The sequence below is a fragment of the Geospiza fortis genome, unplaced genomic scaffold (assembly GCF_000277835.1).
Source record: "Geospiza fortis unplaced genomic scaffold, GeoFor_1.0 scaffold273, whole genome shotgun sequence".
NCBI lineage: Eukaryota > Metazoa > Chordata > Aves > Passeriformes > Thraupidae > Geospiza > Geospiza fortis.
Window position 1 is genome coordinate 679,061 of NW_005054543.1, and position 26,093 is coordinate 705,153.

At 40.2% G+C, this 26,093-nt stretch overlaps 1 protein-coding gene across 9 annotated transcripts in view; it reads left to right on the forward strand.

Moving 5' to 3' along the window:
* The window catches only part of CELF2 (CUGBP Elav-like family member 2), a 545,200-nt gene that overhangs the window by 414,580 nt on the left and 104,527 nt on the right, over nucleotides 1-26,093 (forward strand). For 8 of the 9 annotated variants that reach the window (XM_031063925.1, XM_031063923.1, XM_031063924.1 and 5 more), the window contains one exon: nucleotides 3,823-4,019. In XM_031063925.1, the coding sequence (XP_030919785.1) occupies nucleotides 3,842-4,019 (178 nt within the window). In that variant the 5' untranslated portion in view covers nucleotides 3,823-3,841. Of the gene's footprint in view, nucleotides 1-3,479; nucleotides 3,657-3,822; nucleotides 4,020-26,093 lie in introns of those variants that run through there. The other variant, XM_031063926.1, reaches the window with a different exon arrangement.

The window sequence follows — 26,093 nt, forward strand, 5'->3', positions numbered from 1 at the left end:
CTTCCTTCCTTCCTTCCTTCCTTCCTTCCTTCTTTTTTTATTTTTTTTAATGTATGTCATCATTTGGGTACTGACAGTAAGTGCCAAGGGATCCCATTCTCATTGGTGTCCCCTAGACACAGCTATCTCTGTACACTTGTGCTTTCAAGAAATAGTCCTAAGCTTTCACAAAACTTGCTTTACTTCCTTCTGGAAAGTTTTACATGTAGTTTCTCTTTTGTCTTATTACTTCTTGGGTACAGGAGAAGGGGAGATGGGGGAAGGAAGAAGCCACTTCCTCTGAGAGCCACTGTGTTGGCAAAGAGAAAGAAGTAAAAGCTCTACAGCTTTTAGCAGCCAAGAGGTCTTAGTGCAGAGCAGTAATGTCCATTGGGTGAAGATGAAAGCTGGGAGAAGATAAGGGAATTCATCTTAGAAGAGATCATTTGCAAAGGATGAAGCATATTTGGCTGTATTTTGTATGGACCCAACAAGTTCTGTGACAAACTGAACCATCAGGCAGGTGTGGTGTATAATTTTCTTCCTCAGTGGAGCCTTCCAGTGCACTGCAGGGATCCAATCTATGGAATCTATAAAATAGGTGTTTTTTCCCCAATGTTATCTCTCTGCTGATTTATTCACTTGTTCATTTTGTCTGCATTGGCTCTAGTCCTACACCAGCTGCCAAAGCTGAGTGAGGATTCCACTGCAAGTGTCATTGCTGCAACAGTGTTCATGAGCTCCTCAAAATCCCAACAGTGAGACTTGGATTCCCACTCTGAGGTGTCTGAGAGCCTTGGTTTGCACTGAGATCAAAGGCAGTGCAGTTTAGGAAGGAGCCCAGCTGTGTTTGTAAAAATGAGCGCCCTCTCTGTGGCCTGAACTTGTCTGTCAAACCGCCAAAATGTTGGCAGCTCAGTCAAGTCCCTACCTTGTGGTAGAAAAGTATTTTAAAGAAAAGCCTAAATTATGCTTGGTTTTTCCCTAACTCTGCAGGAGTTAGTGGATTGACAGAGCTGTCAATGGATGGTGGAATTTAGTTTGGAGAAGTTTTAATGACTTACTCAAGTTAATGCAGGCAGTGAGTGACAAAACCTGTCCCCTGGAGCTTGGCGTCATAGTGTATGGTGCTGATGCCTTGAGTCAGAGCTTTTAACCACCTTCAGCCAATAAAGCATTTAAGGAATATGATCAATGTAATTCAACTTTGGCCTCAAAAAAATAAAGAAAGGGCTTAAGCATTTTGTGCAATTAGAAGAGAGCTTGGCCTGTGCCTAAACCTTTAGCTCAAAGCAAGAACTTGATGCTAATAGGGCCATTAACCTGAGAAAACAGGTGTTAGTGTTTGGCTTTGTGCTTTCCTAAAAATTTGGCTGATTAGCAATGGAAATTGTGGGCCTCTTGGTGGTAAAGGTGGTTTTGGTAAAGGAAAAAGCAAAGGAATAAACTTGTTATTCTTTATTAAACATGACCCTAGCTGTAATTCTGGGCTAAGTAGCAATTGTGTATGGATTTCTTAAAGAAGGGATCCAACAGAGAGAACAGATGAAGGGCATAATTTAAAACTGAACTCAATACAAACAACACAGAGAATAAATGAAGTGAAAAGTCAAGCCAATTTATGAAAGAAAATAGTTGACCAAGCCCAGGGCAGAGCTGGGAGCTTAACTAAACTTCTACCTTTTCTTTCAAAATAACATATAAGAGTTTTCCACAGTTATTTTAAGCTATGGGTCAGGGATTTTTCAACCTCCCTAGTAGGGAGGTTGTTTGGCAGATTGGGTTTTACGTAGAGGAATAGGAATTGAAAAGAAATAATTGAGTGATTTTTTTAGAGGCTTAAGTGTCACATAGGTGCCTACTGCTCCATGAAAGTCTTGAAAGTTGTTCCCATGAAGTATCACTCAAGTGAGTCAGTCATGGTTTTTCTGTTTCTTGGAAATTTTAAGGGGGTGGTTGTTTGGATGGTTGGCTTGGTTTGGCTTAAGTGTTGTCTTTGTATGGAAATGCAGTTCCTAAGGCCTGGAGAAGTCACAATTCGTGCAGGTGAACTTGTGACCTGCAGAACTTATTCAAAACGAAGTGCATTTGCAAGACAAGATATTTGTACATGAAACGTAATGCAAAAGTTTGGACCAAATCTTGGAGTCTCTTACTCAGGCAAGATTCCTGCTAGAGCAGATAGGAATTGTAGCCATTTATGAGAGTGATAAATGCTGTTGTCTGCTGATCCATGTTGAAAGCTTCACAAGGGATGATCAAACTTTTTGTTGGTGGTGTAAAATGTGCCTTTAATACAACTTTCTCCTTCCTGCCTGGAAGCAGGGAAAGTGCTAAAGTTAATATGGCCATATTAATGCGAATTATGCTTTTAAGGAGATGAAACACATGAAACAAAATAATTTGTCTTCACACAGGTTATAGCTGTGAGACAGGGGAATTGCACAGGGTTGTTTTCTTCTTGCCACTCTTAGATATTTTTTTCACATGTAAAATATGATTTTCATCTGGTTGTGCAGATTCTGAGCTCTTCCAAGTCCTCCGGTGGGCATTCAGTCCTGAACAATCATCAAACAGAGAAATTCTAATTAAAGCCAAGTTTTTTGAAAGTGGCAGGTGGCTCTGCAATGCCTGAATTCTGCCATGATCAGCTTCTGACATTGCTGCATACAGGCCATTTGCCCCCTCTCCCTGGTGGAAAGATGGGGGGATGCTTGAAAATTCATGCATCATTAGTGTTCTTTCTTGAAACTGAAACATCCAAAAATCATCAGCACTTTTGGAATTTCTAGCCAAGTAATTAGTTGAAACTACTGTCCTTAATTATCAATAATGCAAGGGGAGAGAGGGGGGAGGGAGGAGGGAGTGATGTATTTTTACTTTTGTTTAGTATTTAAAAGTATTTATTTTCTGTGTAAGGGTACTAATTCTCCTAAACCGTGGTCTAGCATTTGTCTCCCAGATCAGATTATGTTTTGTTCCAAAGTTCTTTTTCCCTGCAAAAGTGTGGTTGTTTTGAACTTGGATTTAGGATGTACATCTGGAGATCAGATAGGATGAGAATTTACAGGGAGTGAAAGTGTTCAAAAATTTGATCTCCTTTTTCAGGGCAAAAAAAACTTTCTGAAGCAGTGTTTTCATTTCCACAACGATGTAGGCAGTTTTGCCATTGCTGTCTCTTTTTGATTTGTGGGGGTTTTTTTATGGCAGCAATAAACAGTATGCTTTAAACTGGGTCTCTCCAGACTGCTTTTCCTTTTTAAAGAGCATAGGCAACTAATCGGCAGCAACCAGCCACATAGCTGGAGTGTTTTCCATTCTAGGCAATATCAGACTAATTTGATGCACACATGGATGCTTCACACAATCTGCAGATTCATCGCTGGCATCTTGCATTAGTCATCTGACAGATTGCCAAGTGTTTCATACTCCTTTCATGTGACTTTATTACAAAACACACACACATAGACACACGCACTGCCTGGTTTCTGCCAGTAGCCAGTTTAGTGAGAATTCACTGCAGTTCTGTTTACAACAGCCATGGACAGAAATCTGCACTTATTTGCCACTATCCTCTTCTTTAAAATGCAGAAGTCCTGGGTTGTGTTGTGCCGCTCTCATCTTATATAATGACATTAAGCAGCAGCCTGCAGAGAGAACCAGACTCAATGAAAAATGTAATAGCATTGTTTTTTGTTCGTAATACTTATGCTATTAATTAAACACTGATTTTTTTTTTTCTGCTTTGTGCCAATTGACATCATCTTCTGCATCTAGTGCACACAAAAACTGTGTAGTCTCCTAACTTGTCTTCTCTTTTTAATCTCCTTTTCCACTTTCTAGTAACGGCACAGCTAACAAGATGAATGGAGCTTTGGATCATTCAGACCAACCAGACCCAGATGCCATTAAGATGTTTGTTGGACAGATTCCCCGTTCGTGGTCAGAAAAAGAATTAAAAGAACTTTTTGAGCCTTATGGAGCTGTCTACCAGATTAATGTTCTCCGAGACAGAAGTCAGAACCCTCCCCAAAGTAAAGGTACAGTAGTTATGCTCTCTTTGCTTTCAGTTTGCTTGTTTTCCCGATGATCTTGCTTGCCTTCAGCATTTCCAAAGAGGTTTGCAGCTGAGCTCTCAGTTTTGTAGTATGCTGTGTTGAGCTATGCAGCAGTCCTGAGAGGACTCATGAATCCTATCGAACACTGCCTTCCTCCTCTTCTTAAACTGAAGTTTAATTGCCTTTTATTTGGAAGCAGGCATTCCAACTGTGCAAAAAAGAAAGAAAATATCGGTCTCCTTGTTTAAATTATCATTGCCAAAAATGTGGAAACCTGAGAGGTTGCTTCCCAGGATTAGCTCATGAAAAATACAATTTTCTATTTCCTTTCATTTCCTCTGTTTGCACCCCATGTGGGAAATATTTTAAGGATGCAGAAGGGAAAAATGATGGTTGTGGGTTCTTGCCACATCATTGCTCCAGCAGCAATAAAAATTACAAATAGTCACCCTTTTTCCATAATCTGATTTTTTTTTCTGCAGTCATGTAAAAGAATTGGGTTTTGGCACTGATATTATTCTAAATGAAAGGGTTAGTTTTCCTTCTTGCATTTTTTTAGACACATGTAAAGTATTTGTCCCTAACTATATTCCCTCCTTTCACTACGTATATCTGTGCTTATTTAGGCACATGAGAGTTTTGTGCATTATAGCTGTTTAAGTGTGCTTAAATGTAAACTGAAAGTGAGTATTTTGTTTCTCAGAATGCATTTTCCTCCTCACCTGGCTGTATATTTTCATTCAGGCTTGGTACGTGAGAGCGTTGCTACCGTTAGAAATAATTAGCGTAGCTCAGAGGCAGAACTGCATGTGCGTGTGTGTGCCTGGCTGAAAGGTTGCTAGACACTTATTCCTTCTTACTGCACTCCTGGCACTGACTCTAAAGCCCTTCAGAGCACACATGCTATGGAGAATATCACCGAATGATGTGGGCTCCCAGCAAAGTTAACAGTGCAAAACAGCCCTTGCTGGAGATGAGAGGTGCCTGTTGTTGTGGGAGGCACACAGCACAGCCTCGGGTGCTCCTGTGCTTTTGGGCAAAGCACTGCCAAGGCTCAGCATATCTCCATTTTTCCTGGTACTGGGCAGAGGATGCTCTCAGTGCCTTCTTTTTGCTGCTCGGTTTAAGCAGTCAGGTGCTTTCAGTGACCATGGTTTATTTTGGGTTGCTTGCATCTCTCACTTCTGGTTAAAAGACTTGGTGCATTGGTCTCACACCAGTGTCAGGGAGGGGGTCCAGCTCACTGTACCTTCCTGCTAATCAAGTGTCTGTACTAGATCACTCTTCCCCCTTCCCCATCCCTGGAAGTGTTCAAGGCTATGTTGTGTGAACAACCTGCTCTAATGAAAAGTGAACAACCTGCCTCGTGTCCATGGCAAGAGGGCTGGAGTTAGGTGCTCTTTAAGGTCCATTCCAACCCAAAGCATTCCATGAGTCTGTGATTCAGAAGCAGAAGGTATTTCTGGTTGGAGTGTTTCAGTGTAGTTCTGCTTCCAGCCCACCCCCCCACCTCATTTCCCAGGATTGATGTATTGTGGCATGTACTCCCCTACTGTGTTAGCACAGAGCCCTCACCAAATGTCTTTTTCTTGTAATGCTGGATAGGAGAGCATTAAGAGGTCAAACAAGTGGATTTTCTGCAGTCCAGGCTGCTATGGATGAGCAAACTCCTCCTTAGTTTAAACCACTAAAATGCTGAACTTTGAGACTCGTCCATCTGGAAGGAGCTGATTCCTGGGTCACAGCAATGCCTTCCCACTAAGCAGTAAATGAAGTGAGAATGATATTGTGGTTAGACAGAAGAAACCCATTGATACTCATTTCTGGGAATCACTGTACCTGTCCATCAGGCAGCTGGAAGGCATAAGGATGAAGCATAGATCATGTAAATCATTGTAGACTAATTATCAATGTTTGTAGTCCCCATATGCAATATTCTTTTTGAAAGGTGGCTGGGTTTTGGGGATGCTTTTTGCTTGGACTCTTTTCAGCCATGCAGAGATTATGCTTGTCACTTCAGGCATTATGTGTTAATTAATGAGTAAATGAAATTAATCCTGAAGATAGGCAGAATAACCTTCAGAATTACTTTTCTCTGGCACCAGCAGCAAGCTCCTCTGGTGGTCAGCTTTTCCCTCAGAAGCTTTGGAGGAGTGTATCTCCATGCTGGCTCTATCCTTCCTTCTGGCTGAATCTGCCAGCAAGGTTGCTAGAAACCTCTTGAGTTATTGTGTATGTCTCTTGACTAGGAATGATCTTTATTTTCTTAATCCAGTTGCACAAAGGATTCGGTGTGAGAGATTGTTAAGAATGTTAGAAACAAATAAACACAAAAATTGCCCTGAGAAACATCCTACAGTCTTCCTTTCATCACAGTGCATGACAATTCTTCACCTATACTATCTAGTAGGCATTTAAAAAAGAAACTGAATTTTCATTTTTTGTTTGGAGGTCATAGAATCATAGAATATCCTGAGCTGGAAGGGACCTACAAGGATCACAGAGTCCAACTCCTGGTTCTGTACAGGACAACACTAAAAATCACATGTGTGATGTGGAGTGAAATTCCATGCTCCTCTTATGTTTAAATACCCACACAAAACAACAATTTTTATTTAGTTTGAGCTGGGTGGATTTGGGTTGTGCCAGGCATTTTTCTGCTTGCTCACCCTCTGTTATCACCTCCAATTTTAGGGAACAGTCCATCAAAGGGACCTTGTGGTTGGGTGAGGTAGAAAAAAGTCAGTTTTTCATTTCATTGCATGGTTGTGACTGTGTGTAAGACAGCATTCACAGCCTGGTGTCACACAGAAATTTTTTTCTGAATATTCTGCAAGCCATGAGTTGTAATGACAGGAATGCAAGTTGGTGTTACTACACCACATAGGGGGGAGCAGTTAGGTTTTGCTCTTTAAAGAAAAGCATTTTGATTTTTGAAAGATTTCTCTCTTCTCAGACAAGGGTTGTGTATTTCTGTGAGCTTGGCCAAAGGGGTTCCTCTAATTTGGACCGAGTTTTTCTCTGATAAGCTGTTTATGAAGCTGCAATCCGAGTCTCTCCCAATTCTGTCAAAAATAACCATAGGCTGCTTCTCTCTCTCCTGCTGTTATTCAGACTGTCTTTCATACCCTCCAACGACAGACGGCCTAGTTCATGTCTTTCCTCCTCTTTTGTACGGCTTGCCAGCTCTGCAAAGCTGAGGCTGGAGGAAGACAGGTAGAAGCCAAGTTTACCTCACTCTGGAAAACCAGAGGAAAGCCATCTTAACTCCACAGATATATTGATACTACTGCAAATGTTGAAGCTTGGCTTATTAATTAGGAACTTTAAGAATGGCTGCATTCTAAGAAATTCCTCATCCTTTCCAGAGCTTGCATTTCTCTGCTTTTTTTGGATGCGTGAAAGAGCTCAGCAAAGTAATTTGACTTTGTTTTTTATCTCCTGATGTTTTGTAAGGCTTTTTCCTCTTTCTGCAACAAAAGAAATCCAGGGGATTAGGCAAACTAAATGCAAAAAAAACACACAAAAAAAAATAAAAACAACATTCTGTACCACTGAAATAAAATGGCACTTTTGGCTCCTGGGGGCTAAGGGGACTCAAAGTCTGGGCAGATCAACCCTCTCTGTTCCCAATCCAGCTTGCTCCCTTTATATAATTTATTCTGGGTGAATAGATGACTTTTTTCCAGGGTGGTTGTTAAAAAGAGCTTCTCTAATACCTCAAATGCAGCAAACTCTGTGTGAAGGCAGCACACACTGCCACCAAGATCTCTCTTCCCCCCCACTGTTTTCCTAAGCCGGAAAGATTTCCTTGGCTACTTTGGTTTTGAAGTCCAAGTGCTGAAGCAAGCAGATGGCACAGGGCTACTTTTGTCTTTTGAAATGCAGCAGGAGAGTCTTGGGCCAGATCCATTATGTCCTTTTGGCACCTTGCCTCTGCTTCAATACCTGATAATTCTTGGAGGGATCAAGGTCCCCTAGAGCAGCTTTGTGAGCCTGAATCTCTTTGTGCTGCTGTAGGAATCACACTGCAGAAAGCAGGGAGAGGCACCTGTGTAACAACTGGCTCTGTGTTTGCTTGCAGCCTTTTACAGACCCTTTATCAGATTAGAGGGAGGCTGCTGAGTGAACAAGGATGTGCTGTAGTTAAAGGCCAGTGTTTATTATTATCCTATTTAACATGGTAATTTAAGTCTACTGGGAAGTGAGGAGAGGAATCTGATAATGAGGCATTCATCTGCTGCATACAGGAGAGATCAGGTGTGCAAGGAGGTGTACAGGTATATATAGTTACATATATATAGAGAGAGAGAGAGAGAGAGATGCATAGAGGAGGCAGAAGTTACCTGGCTTGCTTGAGCACCATTTCAGCCTCAGTTTAGCCCTTCCAAAATAGTCTGGTGTAGGCAGGGAGATGATCCCTCTCGTCCAGCAGGTCCCTGTCACAGTGCCTGGTACAGTAGGAGCAAAGGGAGCTCGGCCAGTCCTGCACAGCAGCAGAGATGTGGCACTCACTTTGTCACACATTTCCATCCTGAGTGTCCTAAGCTGCAGCTAAGAGCAGCTGCTCCTTGTTTCTTGACTGTCCCTGTGACACCACACATCCAATTGCACCCTCTGCTCCTTCAGTTTCAATACACTGTGTTTGGCAAAACTGTTTTAGGTGCTCTTTAAAAGCTCCCTTCAGCCAGCACTCCAGGAGCCAGGGTTTCTCTGCACTTCACATCTTATTCTGTGTTTTGAATGCTCTCAGAGGCCCACGTGAACACTGTTTGGCTTTTGAGATCAGATGAGATGCACCATGAGCCCATTTGCTGTTGAAATGGCAGGACATGTACCCACAGCCATTGTGCATGTGTGTGTTAGACTAAATTTTGGTGATGGTGCCTGACAGGTATTTTGTTACTATGCAGACTTGAAACCTTTTCCTGCACTGTATTAAAAAGTGCCTTGCATGTTATTTTTTATCAGGTGCGTTGTACACTATAAGAAGTTTCAGACAACACAGACTGGCAAAAGCCAGATGTCCTTAAATACAAGTACAATGGAAAAGAAGAGTGAATGATAAAGTTGAGTTTTTAACTTGAAGTTTCTGACTGTAGGGTGTTTAAATTTAAACCTTAAGGAATCTTAAATCTATAATTTTAAATGGGTTGTAAATAGCATTACAGAATATATTCCAGATGTGAGCTGATTTTTAGAGAAGGTAATTCTTACTCGACAAATCTGATGGAGTTTTTCAAGAAGTTTCTGTGAAAGCGGACAGGTGTGAAATATAATCAAGCTGATTTCCCAGGGGCATTTCACAGAGTGTCACACAGGAGACTAATCCATGCAGTTGCTGGTGAAGCAGAGAAGGACCCATTTCCAAATGGGGAAAGGAGCTGGGTAGATGATCGAGGGCAGATTAGAATGGGGAAAGGTTACGGGCCAGGGGAAGAGAGGGGATGATGATTGGAGAGCAACAGGGACTGTTATTGGAGATCAATACTTTTTCACTCTCTATGTAAATGGCTTTGACAGAATGAACCACCAACTTGTTATCCAACTTTTTGGATCATGCAGAAGGGGCTAGATGGGGGAGAAGCCACCTGATAGCCTGGAGAAAACAATCAAACACAAAGAAATTCTGCTGGGTAAAATGAACCATGAGCAAGAAGAGTAAATTTTATTTTGAGCGAACACATGTGTTGAATGAGTGCATTTTTCAAAGATTTGAGAGCAGGACAGGATTTGAAGGGTGCACATATCATAAAAGGACTGAGATGATGTTTTGTATCTGTGTGGTCAAAAAGGCACAGAAAATGTGAGCTGTATAAATGGAAGCATTGAATAGAGCCTTCAAGGAAATACTGCACCACTTAAAGAAGGGTTTTTTTTAATCATGTTTAAACTACAGTTACAAATATTTAGTACCATTCTATAGAAAAGGGCAGAGGTCCAGGGAAGAGCAGCATGATTTTGTATGAAGTCAGGAAGGGTTGAGCCGTGGTGAAAGGTCTACAAAGGTTAACTTGTAAAGGGCTTCAAACATTGACTTACAAGAAAGCTAAAAGGGGGAAAGCAGAGGAAGAATGCAGGACTGTACCTTGGTTTGGAAAGAAAAAGTTGTAAGGGAATACAATTGAAGTTTCTGCAGTATGTTGAAGTGCATACCAAAGGCAGGAATAGATAAGCTCTTTCAATTAATATTAAACCCAGGGACTGCACAGCATAGACTTAAGACTGAGGAACAGCAGGCCAACAGAAAAAAAATCCAACTTCTCAAGTCAAACGTTCTTCCTCCACTTGCAGACCAGAGAATGGCTTCCAGAAGAGGCAGTGAGAAGAGTTCCAAAAGAAACTTTCCTTTTGCTTGCTTCCATTTAGTGTTTTGAAAGAATGCATCTGGAACAGGATGTGACACGAGTGCTCCCCATGTCCAGGAGCAGTTTCAGCCCATAAACAGGACAAGGTGCCAAGCTGTCAGTGGCTTAGCCATGTCCAGCACCAAGAGGGGCTGAGATTGGTGTCCCCTGATATTTTTGCATTGCTTTGAAGACAGGGAGCAGATCAGGGTAATACCCCATTGCATACTAGACTGCAAACCTGTTGCCCACTTAAATCAGTCTCACTGTATACTCCCTTCATTGACAATGACAAGAAAGTCAAAGCAAAAATTATTACAGCAAACCCAACCCAGTCAGACAGAGCAGAAGTAATGGAAGATATTTGTGAAGACCCTGTAACAGCAGCGGGGGGCTGTGATTGCAGAATGGGAAGACTGGAGGATGGTGGGGGGAGTTCGGTAGAGGATTTTTCAGTTGTGTTATTTAAATATAGAGGTAGCACAGAAACCTTTCTTTAGCCTTGTTCCTAAAGTTCCTCTATACAGTGTGTGAATGACTGGAGCAAAAAGAAGCTATTTTTACTTTTAGGCATCTTTTCCCTCCCTATTTTTATGATATTCATCACAGTGGGAGCTTGGTCCAGAAATGAGGACTCTAGGTATTGCTGTAAGAAGTTAATAAAAATAACACATCTCTGAGGGATTAAATAGATCACTTTGGGGCTCATTGGCTGCAGTTTTGTAGCAGCTTAACTATGATTTACAACTGCATATGAATTTTAAAAAGTAAGCTAAGACCGTATAAGCACATTATTAATTACATCTATGATGAAAAAAAAAGGCATAAAATTTAACTACATGAATCTTTTTAGTTAAATTGATAGAAAACCCTGTATAGACCAGCCATGAGAGGAGCAGGACTTCATATTCCAATTGTGATTCTTTCTAATGATCGTGTCTGATAAACACTTGGGGGGAAGGCAAGGTCAGTAAAGGGGTGTTTGAAAAGGAATTTTTGAACTTCAGGCATGCTATACTGTTGACAACTTCAGCACATCCTCCAGCATTTACTTATAGAATATTTTAGAACAACTTTAAAAAAGAGTCCCAAATGTTCATAAAATATTAATGTGTAATCTGTTGTTTGTAATGACATCACTTCATTGGGAAAAAAACCACGTAGGCAGGCAGTTAAAACAGCCTGAACTTTCAGTAAAATTGAAGATTGCTTTGTTGAATGTGAATAGTATGCCAAACCTCAGTTTCTCAAATATATGATCTCAAAGGAAAAAAACTGTAATGCATGGAAAAATCTAAGTCAAGTCATGCACACACTTTTCACTCAGGAATTAATCAATAGATATAATACTCAGACATAAAACACAGGCATGTGTTAAGTATTTTCAAGATTGCTGCTTACATTTAAAATATATACATATATAAAAGTGCCAGATACATAAATATCAGTTTGATATTTATGGTATCCAGTGTCTTTAGTTGCATATTAAAGCTCACATCAATGAGATTCGACCATTTTATGACATTGTGGCACTGAAATTCTTTCCTCCTCCAATTTTCTATTGCGTGAATAAACACACTATTTATCTACTCATCACATAAAAAATGATGTGAGTTTTGTTAAAAGACAAAGGCTTCAAAACAAACCACACAACCCTTTTATTTTGTGTAGTGTTTCTTATTCAATTCAGTTCTAATATCAAGATCATTTGCTTCTAACACATAAGGAGATTTTGCAAAGGACGTGAGGACTGGTCTGAAATCTTCACACACTTTGGCAAGGATCTCAAAGGGAGAAACATTTGACAGCTGACCAGTGTCAAAAATGAAGTGTAATTGGGCAGCGGCCTTATGAGCATGGATTTTGAGTGTACTGCAGCTTCCAAATCTCTCATTTCCACTGCAAAACCAGCGGTTTATTGCTTTTATCTTCTGTTCCTTTCACCCCACTAAAATCAGTCACAGGTGCCTGTGCACATATATGCACAAATAAATAATAGCTTAAAATTAAAACCCACACTGCAGGAAGATTTCCTCATTAAAAGATAGAAGGAGAGACTCCAAGGCACTAAGAATTTCTGTCACTGCTGAGATGATGTGAGAGACATAAATATTACAATGAAGGGCCAAAATAAAAAGCTAAAGACCACATAAAACATTTTAGTATAAATATGTCATCAATTTTACTAGTTCTTAACATGATATTTAAACCCCAGGAGGGCCTTGAAAGGATGTCTGCTATTCTTTATAATTTTGAAATGCATTAAAAGCAGATATGTATAGCATGCATAGCAGTGTAAATTAATTACTATTTCATTACTTCCATTTTCCCTGCACCAGACCTTGTCAGCCTGGTTTTTTTTGTGGGACCAGGGCAGCAAGAGAGCAGATTTGGGCTTGTTTTGGGTCTGGCAGGACCCACAACATCCTCAGTGTCAGACTTCAATGATACAGATGCTATAAAAGGATGTGCTGTGCCAGTTACAGTATTGCTCTTTTTTTAAGACATTGGTTTCATAGTGCACTGTAACCATCAGCATATTTCAAAAGAATAGCAAATAACTCCCCAAGGATAAAGTCTGGTAGTGGCTTCCAAGCCTGGTTTGAGCTTAACTCAAGCCAGTGGGCTGTGGGTGGAAGGCTGTGTATGCCATATAAATCTCCTGGTCCATCTGTCTTGGGAAAGAATGCATTTTCAGGAATCTCTGTCTTTCTAATTGCTTATAAAAACACTCTGAGACAAGCCAGTGAATAAATTAAATTTGAATGTTTCCAGTGGATCTTTTCAGTTTCTCACTGAACCTAATTACTGTCTAATCTATGCCCATGAGTATGCAGTTTTAAGTGGGACGTTGGACTTTCACTCTGCAGATTAAACTCTGTGGTGCATAAATTCATTATTATTTGTGTAAGAGAAAACTTCAGTGTCTACTACCTTGTGGTTTTAATTTAAAATAACTACTGCATCCAATTCAGGCATTCTTTTAGAGGACTGAGAAGAGCTGTAAAGAGGTGGAAGATGTTTTCTAATAAACCGTGTCTCTTATTCACCCAGCTGAATTGGGAAAATTTATGTTTCAAACAGTAATTAAACTCTCCTCGTAGCTCAAGATGTCATGCCTTCAACTGCAATTTTAGGGAGCTGTACCACAATAGGGAGTAGATTAATATAATGTACTGCAGGAAACTTTTTGCTGCAAGGATGAGTGTGGCACCGTAAGGAGCAGGGCTGCTGCTTCAGCCAGACATCTCCAAGTGTTTTGCAAAGGGAGAAAAATAGCATCACTCCGTGTTTACCAGCTGGAGGAATTGAGATACAGAGGCCTGGGGGGACTTTTCCTAAATTTTTTGAGTCACTTTGAGTAGGCAGAGAATGATGTCCTCTCTGTGCTGATGTCGTTTTGCCTAAATCAAATCTGCTCCCTTCATTTTCAGTGCATGAATCCCTGAGCTGGTTAACACAAAAATTTTGTTATGTTAACACTGCCCAGGTGAGATCTGCATTAGTTTATTCACATATTAATCGGATCTGATGAGAACTGCAGTTACAAAACAAGTGTGGAGCAGACCCAAAGGCACCAGCTCTCACTCTTCCTATGCTCCCCCTAATTAATACAATGAGTCTTAAACAACAATCTTCCTTTGTTATTTGCAGATCATGGGATATAAAAATCATTGTAGATTTAAAATGGACTATATTAACCCAAGTAATTCCACCAGGACTTGAGTTTCTATAGTGAAAAGTGTTGTGTTGTCTCTGGCTCAATTAGATTTTTCTCAGTGTCAATTTTAATTCACTTCGCCAGAGTGTGGGGGAACTCTCAGTGGAAGGGAAAATGTTGCTTCTGAATGAGAGCCTCCTGTAGCCCACATTTTATTTAAGAGTTTTAAAATGCTTCACAGTCCCACATTCTCCCTTGAACGTCTGCTATTGTGTGCCATAAGAGCTGAACAAAATCACTTGGTGTTTCTTAATGTGACAGGCATCTGAGACTGAGCAGGAGGAAGGAAATGGGGAAAGCAGGGTCCTTGGTCCCTCTTTTCATTTAATACTAAAAAGAAAAAAAAAGTCTTGATGAGCCTTGGTGGCCAAATAAACTTTATTTCAAATCTTTCCCACCCTTCCAAACACCTCCCCATGCATAAAGAGTAGTCAAAACTAGGCAGCAGGGTTTCCTTTTGCAGTGCTGAGCTCAGGGCAGAGGTTGAGTGGCCTCAGAAGTTGTTTTTTCCCCTTTAGATTTGGTATTTCCATCCTCCCTTGGCTGCCAGCACTTCAGTGTGCATTGCTTGGTTATTCTCTGCTTGGTGCAGAGTGACCCAAAATCACTACCTCTTCTCTATTTCAAAGGTAAAATTGGGTAGGTCTTTAACTTGAGGATGCTTCTCATTGTAAGAAAGAGAAGACAAGAAAAAAAGCTTATGATAAAACTATCAAGGAAGGTTTGCCCAAGACAAGGGTCTGAAATGTCCGCTGTGGATAAGGTAGGGTGTTTCAAAATGCTCATTTCCATCTTGTTCAGCAGTTTTCCTATCTCTACATTTGTCCTTCCCATATTTCATTAAAATCTCAGGACTTTCAATTTATGGGTAGTTGTGCACACACACTGAAGTTTTGCTTTGTGTTTGGGTGACTTTTGATTTGTTTGCTAGAATTTTTTGGCTGACACCTCCCTTTTTCCAGTTTTGCAAGTGATTGAGACTGCTTTCCAGTATATCACTGGGCTACCCTAGGAAAACAGCTGGGACTGTCACCAGAACCAGTCTACTGGATCAGTGGATATGAACCTCTTTTCTGATTCAGACAGAAAATTATGCCAAAGTGTGGCGCTCAAGTGCCCCATAGTTATTATTAATGCCAGTTTGTGTATGAAAGGTAAATATGAAATTGTCTCCATGGAGAATACCTTCATGTTTTTCAGAAGAACAGTGCAAAACACTCTATGAAAATTCAGGTTTTCACATGTGTCATCTGCCAGCATTTTCATTTCCAACAGTTTTAGCTTTCCTTCCCAGTTAGCATGTGATGCCTTTCTGTGCTGTGTTACTTGATAGTTCTCACTTGGGCATATATTGAGTTAAAAGGTGCTGTGTGGAAGTTGGGAATTATTATTATTATTATTACTATTATTATTATTATTGTCATCATCATCATCATAATCTTTTAGATGCTGCAGTTTAAGTAGTTCAAAAAAAATCTCAAAACTAAAGGTCAGTGTAGCTTGTAGGTTTACACATGCACAGTACAAGTAACCTTCAGAAATTCCCTCATGACAAGATAAGTGCAGCAATTATATTTAAATGAGTGCCAGAGAAAATTTCACTGTAAACTGCATTAGCTGGAGAGTGTGTGCTGTAAGAGGATTTAATTGAATTAATGTTACTTACTATCAAAAGCTCCATCTAGTGTATTGCCAGGTCTCCTTATTACTAAGAATAATATTTGGCTCATAAAGACCACTGCTCAACTAAGCACACAGTGCTGATGACTTCAGCAAGTGATTAAAATGAAGGCATTTCCTTCACTGCTTTGCTGAGCAGGAGCAGGCTGGAAGCTGGGAGCAGGCACTGGTGTGTGTAAAGAGCATGGAATCAGTGAGCCCTTTAACAAGGCTTTTTATGGAGATTCCTCTTACCAATGCCTTTCTAAGCGTCTAAAGGAGATGTGATTTTGGCATGAATGTCCTTCCCAGCTTGGGTACGCCTGGTTTGGGTCATGGCTGCACCAGTGATGGAACCAAGCGTTGTCTGGGTGTTCAAGAGGGACTGGGGGTGATCCACGCTGGGGTCTGGAAGCCCTCCACAAATAACAGCAGTGATGGCAGAGGGATTTCATTGAATAATCCTGGTGGTATTTTTAATGCTGTTATTAATGCAGGGCTCTCCCTCTCGCATTACATGGATGTGCCACAATGAGATCCTGAGAGGTATTTTGTGTGACTTCCTACATAAAAGCAGAAATGCAAATGAGCTGCATTTACATATTCACATGATATAAACAGAAAACTCAGAGGCGTGGAGACGCAGGGACATAGCCAGAGACATGCTTCAAACCAGGGATAAAGAGAGCCATAGTTTTCCGACACTTATGTTTTAACCATTAAGGAGAAAATGTGATATATTGGATGTTTTTGTAGAATATTTTTGAATGTCAAAATTCCCATTAAAGCCTGCATCTCCTTTATGTTTGATATCATTTTATTTTCCTTTCACGTGCATTCTCTAAAAAGCAAAAAAAAACCCATGAAATCTAGAAAAGAAAAAACCAACCTTTTATTCTCCATTCATTCAGCAACAAAAGCAACAAAGAAAGAAGGTTTGAACCAATCTTTTATGAAAATTGGGAAACAGCAGAATAGTTTCTACAACAACTTTCTTTATTGTTGGCTGAATCAAACGACAAAAGTTTTTATTCACCTACGCATCTTACATTTTAACAAGCCACATGTCACTCCTGAACTTCACCCACCCGTATTTCTGCATGAGGGTGGCATTCTGGTACAGTCAGTGAGGCACATGCCATTCAAAGGAGTCACAATCTCCTCTTTGTTTTTGTGGTGTTGTTTTGGGGGAGAAAAAGAAAGAGTAATTGCCCGTGTTAACTGATGTTCATTACGCAGAATTGTTCAGCTCTCTTAAAAAATCATTGATCTGCTTTTCCCCCGTGAAAGTATTCAAGGTCTCAGTTCACAAAAGAGAAATCAGCATGTAAAGCAGCAGTCTGGCAATCTGTGCTGCAAGGAGCGGAGTGTCACGTTCTGTGCAGAAATGTCAGCAGAGTTGGCTGTCTTATAAAAAAAAAGACAAATATTTAGTAAGGATAAGAATTATTACTGTTGCAATCAGATGTGATTTTGGGGAACAATCTGTTTAAGAGTAGACATTTTTTTCCCATATATTTGTATGTTCATGATTGAGTATTTGTTTGGTAACATTTGGCACGAGCTGTTCCTTTTTGTCCCTAAGTTTCATGGCTTTGTTTTGTATTTGAGAAGGATATTACAAAAGGTAATTTGGTGTCTCATTCCCATTGGTGTGGTCATGGTTTTAACTTTTGAATTACTCCCTTGAAACAGGAGGAAGAGGGGAAAACCACCATTTGGGTATTTTTAATAGGGAATAGGCAGTATTTAGATTTCATGGAGAGTGCCCGTGGTACGTTGTGTGCATGCAGCAAGTCAAAAGTGCAGCTGCAGACCAGGGTCCAAGAGCCACAGATAACAAAGGCCCCCAAAATCTGGGGCTCCAGCCTTGTCCACATGCTCTTATTATCATTTACTGTTTGTATTGCAGATGCACGTAACAGATTGTACAATATGCTGCACAAACAGATTGGTAGAATGATCTTTGTCCTGAAACACTGGCAGCAGAGCTGAGCAAGAAGGATTGACAGTGTGCCTGCACTGAGAGCTGCACAGCCCAGATGCCACAGTTTTGGACCCATGTCCTCAACAAAAGGGCTTTGTGCATCTTTGGTGAAGCAAAGGTCTGTTCTTGCTGATCTTACTGTAAAGGGCTGAAATTTTAAAAAAGAATTAAAAGAAGAAAGCACAAAGGTCATTAGAAGAGTGAGTAGGAGAAGGGAATGTGCCTACTTCTTGCTTTTTTTCTTCTTCTTCTCATCTAACAGCATTTCTTCTACACTTGCCAGATCCAGTGTGTCAAAGGAGCAGACTTTCAAACTTTGGGTGGTTGCTCCCAGTGTTGGAACAAAGCCCTGCAAAAAAAAAAAAAGAAAGAAAAAGGCTGGGGCATGCAGGGCTGAGGCTTTGGTGACCTGGCTGGGAGGGGCACTGCTCATGGAAACTCTGACGCTTTGGAAATCAGGGAGAGCGAGCCTGCAAACTTGGCTGGCTTTCACAGGGCTACCCAAACAGGAAAAATCCTAATACTTAATGTCTTTTTCATCATCCAGGGCATGCAAAGAGATCATCCACTTATGCCCTGCATGATTAAGAAAACCAAGAATTGCTCATTTATTTATTGAAGTAGCTAATGTGCATTTCAAAGTGCCTCAGTGTTGGCTTGTGGGGGAAGGAGGAGTAAACGTTAAGATTCATTTCAATGAAAATATTCTGTGGGAATAGTTTGTTCAGTGAATCTAGATCATCTGCAGCTGGTAGAATAACGATATAAGCCCCTTTATATGCTTTATTAAATCAATAAACCACATGAAAATGGAGGTGGTTTGGGCTGTGCACACAGCTTTCAGAGGATCTTTGCTTAGGGACGAGAAATGATTTTGCCATTTAGAAACACACTTGTTTCTCTTTCATGTGAAAATGTTCTCTCACTAAAATTATTAAAGAAAACATTTTTCAACTCTGAAGTATTGCTGATATTTTGGCACTGGTTGTGGCCAGTAGTCCAAGGGATGGGAACTGCTGAGCACTTGGTATTTAAACAACTGGTGTTGACTTTGTGGTTAAAGAAGTTTTATGACTGGATCAGACATAACACTTGACCCACGTGGTTTCTGGTCTGAGGTAAGACGGTTCAGGAACATGCCAAGGTCCAGGGCTCAGCATCCCTGGCTGCTCATGGTTGAGCCGCTGTGGCCTTTGTCAAAAGGGATTGGTTTCTAGATCAGGTGAGAGATTTTGAGTTCCAGGATGCAAAGGTTTCAGGTTTGGAAACCTAACTTGAATGAAGAAAAATCCTGCTGGTTCGTCCAGCCTGTTTTCTGCCAAATTTATGCTTGTTCTGTTTAGTGCATTCCTAAATGTTTTGTCCAATTTTATTTGGAAGTGGACCATGGGACCCTCTTTCCAACTCCCCCTACAACCCAAAGATTAAATGTTTTATTATTGCAATGTAAACACACAGTCCTAACTTTTTTAGTGTGTGTTTCTCTCCTCCCATTTTATTTATTTTTTGTTGTATAATCTCTCTTCTGTGCTAATATTGATGAATTGCAGGGATGCATTTTCTGTCATGTAAAATAGTACTGGGGATAAACTCTGCCTAGGATTTTGGCTGACCCCTTCATCAGGCTTAGCTCAAAAATTAATTTGTCATTACCCAGGTGCTATGCACTAAGCTTTATTGGCATAGAGGAGCACCACATCCTGTATGTTCTTTGGAAGGAAAAAAAGTGATCATATAATCACTGAGACAGTAAACAGTCATTTCCAATCTAGTAATATTTCATATGAACTGGCACTGTATGTTGTATATCATCCATCTTGCTAATCCTTGTTCCACATTGCCTCCCACTTGAGGCCAAGAACATTACAGCTGTGCCAGAGAGTGGGTGGAAAAATAGCCTTATTATTAACCTAAGTTGAAAACATAATGGCTTTTTGAATGTCTTCATTCACAGATGCAGTCATACTAAAATATTAATACCCTTAAGTGTAGAGAAACAGAACTTTCATTTAAAATCCATTGTCCATGTGTGTTGCAAAAGGGAAAGCCTTGAAAGTGTTGTGAATTCCCTGTATCCTTTGGTTTTTGTTTTATCCTTTAAATGTCAGTATTCTGTAAGAAAGGAGCCAAAATATTCTTCAGAGTCGGTTGTGAGCAATGTTGCTGCCATCACTAACATTGTCTTGTGGTAAAGGAAAGGGTTTCTCCAGTTTTCTCTTTGTCTTGAAAGATTGGTAATAACTGAGTGGATATTGAAACACACTTAATGACTTTTTAGTACCATGATCAAGCAGGGCTGCATTGCCAATGTCAGTGTTGGTTTAAATCTCATCCCCAGAGGGATCAGAAATATTCAGGATGCATGTGTTTTCTGGGAGGAATCACCACAAAGAGCTGAGGAGAAAACTGCAACCCTCATCTGATTAATCTTCAGAGCACCCCAGGATCCCTGATTTACAAGCAGAAATGAGGGACCTAGCAGTGAAAACTGAGTAAATTTGCAGCACAGCATCACTTGAAAAGGCACAGAAAAAGGAGATGATGCTCTTCTCCAGTTACAGTTGTGGTTTGCCTTTCCTAACTCTGTAATTTACTTCTGTGTATCTCTTCCCAGGTAAAATATGAATCTTCCACAAACCTATTTAGGAGGTGTAAGAATTGCTCTTGAGGACTATTCAGGGAAAAAAAGAAATAAGTCTTGATTGTAGTAATTTATGACTAGCATGAAAAAATATCCCCTCCTTTAAAAAGGAAAATAAAAGGATTAAAACTTCCAGTGTATCAGGCCATGTGTTGTAAATTAGCCTAATTGTTTTAGAATTCAGAAGTGTTTCATCATTTTAAATTGGGCTTGTCTGATATTTAGTTCCACATTTTTTATAACTCTGCAGGACTAATATGTAGCCTGTTGTTGCACATGAAAAGCTTTTTCTATCCTAATTTTTAAGACTGATGGAATGAGAGGAGGTTGACAAGTGATCACTTAGTTATCTCTGTGTCAAAGCTTATGATACACTTTATAGTGAAAATGTGCAATATGCAGTTCCAGAAATAATTTTGCTCTATATTATGGTTTATCTTTCTGGCATACAGAATGCAAAAGTGTGTAATGCTGAAGTCTGATAGATGATTTCAAATTCCTTGGAATTATTTTTAAGTTTTGCCTAATAAGTCTTAGCAAGAGACAAAATATTGTACAAGATAGGGGCCCCAATATTAACAGGTCTGCCCTCCAAGCACATCCTTATTTCCCCACATCCCATTTCATGCGGGAAAAGAAACTCCACATTTTTAGGGCATTGTATTTTGCAGTTTCTCTGTTGATCCACTGTACTCTGTGAATAAATACAAGTCATCTATGGGTAGGGTTTTTGGGAAAAGACCAAGTGATGCCTGTTCCCAGTAAGAACTGGTGGCTGCAAGGCTTGTTTGGCAATCTAACCTGTAACCCACCATTTCTCAGCTCCCATCCAGGAAAACTTTGCATTGCTTGTGCTCAACAGAACTATTTCACACAATAACAACATGCTGAATAAATGACGAGGTCACATTGTAAAGTTAACTAAAGGACCTCTGGTCCAAAATATGATTGCTCAGAGGTTTTATTTTATATATCTATAATTTTTTTTACCTTGCAGTTAAGACTGGGGACTTTGTTCTAAAGCTCTGAGAGTTTTTCAGTAGCGAAGCTGCGCGTCCGTGATATTTTGTTGGATGTGTTCCTGTGGCTGCCATGGTGACCTGCAGAGAGCACCATGCAGAATCCTGCTTCTCCAAATGTGATTAGATACATTCAGCAGCCACATGCTATTGATGCCAAGGAACACTGAATAGTTTCATCTACTTTGCAGACAAGCTTCAGTGTAAGCCCTCCTGCCACTGCCTGCTCAAGGCCACCTTTGACAGCCGCAGGAGCCAACACATCACTGTTTAGGCACTCGTTTTGTTCCTTTTCTCTATTTTTCCTTCTCCCTCTGATTAAGTTGCCAATCATCCAGCTTCTTTCTCTTCTTGTCCTGATAAGTTGCCAATCATGTCATACAGCCTGTACCTCTAGAGCCAAGTATTTCTCTTGTCATAACTTGAAAACAGGCTGCTGGAGATTTATTTTAAATCTTGGTCTGATTAAATGCCACATCTTGATCTTTGGAGAGCCATAGAACCTATAGATCATGGTACTCTTGTTTGGACTTCTCTGAACTGGTATTAACTAACAGACTTACATGTCCTATGGGTCATCCAACATAGTCTCAATATTCCCTTCCCTTAATAGATATTAAATATTCGTGACTAGGTTTTTTTCATCAGTTTTCCAGGGCATACATGGTGATAGTTGCAAGAAATAAACAGTCACTTGTATGAGGGCTTCTGGGGAGAATAACATATTTATTTTTATGGCATGCGGGGTTTTATGTTTTGGTCTGCTTGTCAAATCATTTATACAAAGATAAATAGTAGCACTATTTCGTAAGGTCTTCAAGACATAAATAGTAGTGGGAAACTAAGACAAACTGAAAGTGTTTACAGTGAAAAGCTTATTTAAATACTTCTTGTGAAATTTTGAAATAGCTTTTTTTGGGGAAATTGTGGAAAGTCTGATTCTGGGAAATTTACAGATAGAACAAGATAAAACTTTGGAAGAATTATGTGTGGAAGTGTAATGCTGTACTCTCTGGGAGATGAGCTTAGCTGAATTTTCCTGCCTCCAACAGTTGTATAATTCTATTAAAACTGCTTTCCTAGATATACAAGATAACACTTTCCTCCAGTATTAATACTCTGCTAGCTTATTTTCCAGACAGAGGAAAAGACTGTATGAACCATCTTGGCTTTTCTCTCTCATTTTAGAAGTACATGTGTTACACATCTCTTCCATATCTCCCTTCATTGATTTTACATTAGTTAATCATCAGACAAAAATAAAGAGGAATAATAATTAACTAGGATAGCAATCTCTCCCCAGAAGTGTTTTCCTTGCCCTGGTAAGGCCACTCAGGTACGGTGAAACATGAGCTGTGATTCTTTATCAGGACACTTTGCATTTTTACGCTGCTAGTCTGTGCAAAACGAGATTCTGTGCAAGAGGCAAATGAGGGGCAGGTTGGAAAGTGGTTGTGAGATACCTCTCAAATAGCTTTGAGCTTGAGCTTTCTGAGCATAGATCCCCCACACATGAAGTGTGTTCTTCCTTCTCATTGCTTATGCTCATTAAGTGCTGCCATTTATTTTTGTGTGCCTGCACAAATATATGGCTTTATTACTAAAGTGGTTTGTTTATCTTTGCTGCTGCTGCATTTATTTTAGCACTCATCTAAACAATTAATTAGGGAAACACTTGAGTGCCGAATACACTTCTTCAGATACCACTCAGGTGGGTTTTTTATTTATTTTCAGGAGCATCAAGCATTAAAAACCCCCATCTTTTGCATTTTTCTTTCTAACCATGCCATTTTCCCTCTTTTTTGAAGTTTCCACAGCAGAGTACATTGCTTTGAAAGATCATGGGCCCTGTTGAGAGTTCAAAGCCAAGTAAAGATGATGCTTAAAGTTCAAAGGCTCTGTGGAGCTGCATCTTCATCTGCATAAAATTGTTTCAATTGACTAGAAAGATAGAGAAGTTGCCAGGAATTGCTTCCATTTCAGTTTTATTATTCTTATAAAGAAAGCCTAATTGGGGAACAAATGTGTCACTGCTAACAAGTTCAGGCAAAGCAAAGCTCCTTAGATGAAACACTGCTTGAAGGTGCAATGCAGGAAAGATTTGACATGTGCTGTGACCCTGTGAGAGTGAAGCTGTGGATGCCTAGAAATCAATACAAGATGTGCAAGGGTTCATGATGTTGAAGTCGAGAAAGAGTTGAAAGTGTTTGACTGCATCTTGGGCAGAGGGAGCAGGGAGTGTAACAGATTCAGACAATGGATTTAGACACGAGTTTTAAAGATGGGGAAATGTCTCTATCGGGGAAGAAAAAAATTAAAATAGTTGAAAATTATCTCCATTAAAATAGTGTGTATGTTGTAGCCAGCCATGATTCAAAGTGGAGGCTTTGCCAGTTCTTCTGCCAGCAGAGAATGGAGCCCACAACTTGGTGACTTGGCCAAAAGCAGCAAAATATGGGGTAGGGGAGATGTTGGACGAAACAGTTATTTGTTGATTCAAGTTCAGGGCACTTAGAGGCAATATTTATCCTAGAATTTCTTCCCATGCTACTGAAGCGTCCCTTAAGCCATCTCAAATGTCTTGTATTGATTTCTTCCCCTTTCTATAAGGTATCTTTCAGGGGAAGTGTGACAGACTGCAGTGAGTCAGATGGGTGCAGCGCTGGCACGTAGTGCTCTGCTGTTACTCATTGTCACTACAATGGCTGTGTCTTTTTACCTCAGTTTTTATTTTTTTCATGGTTTCTTCAGAGTACTCCTTTGAGTTCAGAACATTTTATTCTTTCTATTTAGCAAGGAAAAGCTAGAGCACAGGGAGATGAAAGGCCAGATTGTTCAAAAGCATTTAGGTATCGAAAGATTCAGATGGGCATTGAATGTTATTTTCAGAAGAACTTAAACACCCTATTCCTAGAAATGAGTTATCCAAGGTCAGATTTTAGATTCTCTTGCAAAAATGGTATCCAACTCTTCCAAATCCAGCTAAATGTTGAAAACACCCCATGCACAACATTCTTGCCAGGTTTCTGAGTAGGGTTGAGGTTTTGTTGTTGGTTTTGTTGTTTTGTAAATGTGTGAAGTGTCAGCAGTAGCAATCTTTCCACTGTGTATCTTCTTTTATAACTCCTTCTCACTGGGCCTTTTTCTTTTTTTCCTCTTTGTACTTCTAGTTCTGGCTTTTCCTATGCTGTCCTTAGAAGACACAAGCTGGCTGGTTTAGAGCTGTCAGTGGGGTTTCAAAAAAAACCCCATGTCAGATACAACAGGACTGGATAAACTGCAACTTTAAAAAAATGCATTGTGTTATCATTAATTCATAATTGTATTTATATATTTCTAAAAACAGGATATGACACAAGACATTTTTATTGGCAATATCTGCCATGTTGGGATGTTCATAGAATCACCACAGAAACATAAAGTGGTTTGGATTGGAAGGGATCTTAAAGATCATCTCGTTCCAACCACTCTGTCATGGGCAGGGACACCTTCAAGTAGACCATATTGCTCAAAACTCCATCCAGCCTGACCTTGAACACTTCCAGGGATCCACAGTTTCTCTGAGCAAGCTGTTCCTCTGTCTCACTGCCCACACAGTAAAGAATTTCTTCCTTTTACCCTGCTGAAACCTGCCCTCTTTCAGTTTGAAGCCATTCTCCCTTGTCCTGTCACTACACAGCCTCGTCGAAGTCCCTCTCCAGCCATACCTTGGTTCTCTTTAGGTACTAGAAGGTGCTATAAGGTCTCTGATTCTGTTTCTCTTAAAAAAAGGGGGAAAAAAACCTAATTCCTGTGGTCTTGCTATGAAAAAACTCATCTAGTGTGTGAAATTTGCTAGTGAGTGAGAGCTGGTTCCCAACTGATGGGTACAACAATAAAACAGTAATTTAACTGATGTTGTCTGCTAGAGTTAAATAAGCTTGCAGTATATTTCTGGGGAAGTTAAGCTGTGTTAGGAGGGATGTTGTCAGAAGCCTGCTAAATTCCTTCATTGCTATTTCACAGAATCACAAGCTGGCAGAGGTCAGAAAGAACCTCTGGGATTCATCTTATCCAAGCCCAGCTCAAAGCAGGGTCATCTACAGCAGGTTTCTCAGATCTGTGTCCTGGCAGGATTTCAATATCTCCAGGGATGGAGAGAGTCCACAACCTGTTTGGGCAAACCATGCCAGTGTTTGATCACCTTTAGAATAAAAGTGTCGTTCCTTATTTTTAAATGGAATTTCCTGTATTTTAATTGGTGTCCATGGCCTCTTGTCCTGTCATTGGACCACTTAGAAGGCTTCTGTCTTCCTCCAGTGTTTTCTTCTCCAGGCTGAGCAGTACCAGCTCTCTCAGTTGCTTTTCATATGAGAGATGCTCCATACCCTTCCTCATCTTCATGGTCCTTCACAAGACAGCCTCCAGTGTGTCCACATCTTTTTACTGGGGAAAAAGAAGATCCAGAACCCCATACATATCTCAGCAGGGCTGAACAGAGGGCAAGGATCACCTCCACTGACCTGCTCTGCCTGATGCAACCCAGGATGCCTTTGGCATTTAACCAGTAAAGATAATTTCCAGCACAGAACATAGTTTTTTAATAGGGAAAGTTTATAAATTGCAAATAATTCTCAAAGATTTGATTCTTTTGAAGGGATAGTTTTATGGTAAAGCTCTTCTATTCTGAATATTTTTCCCTA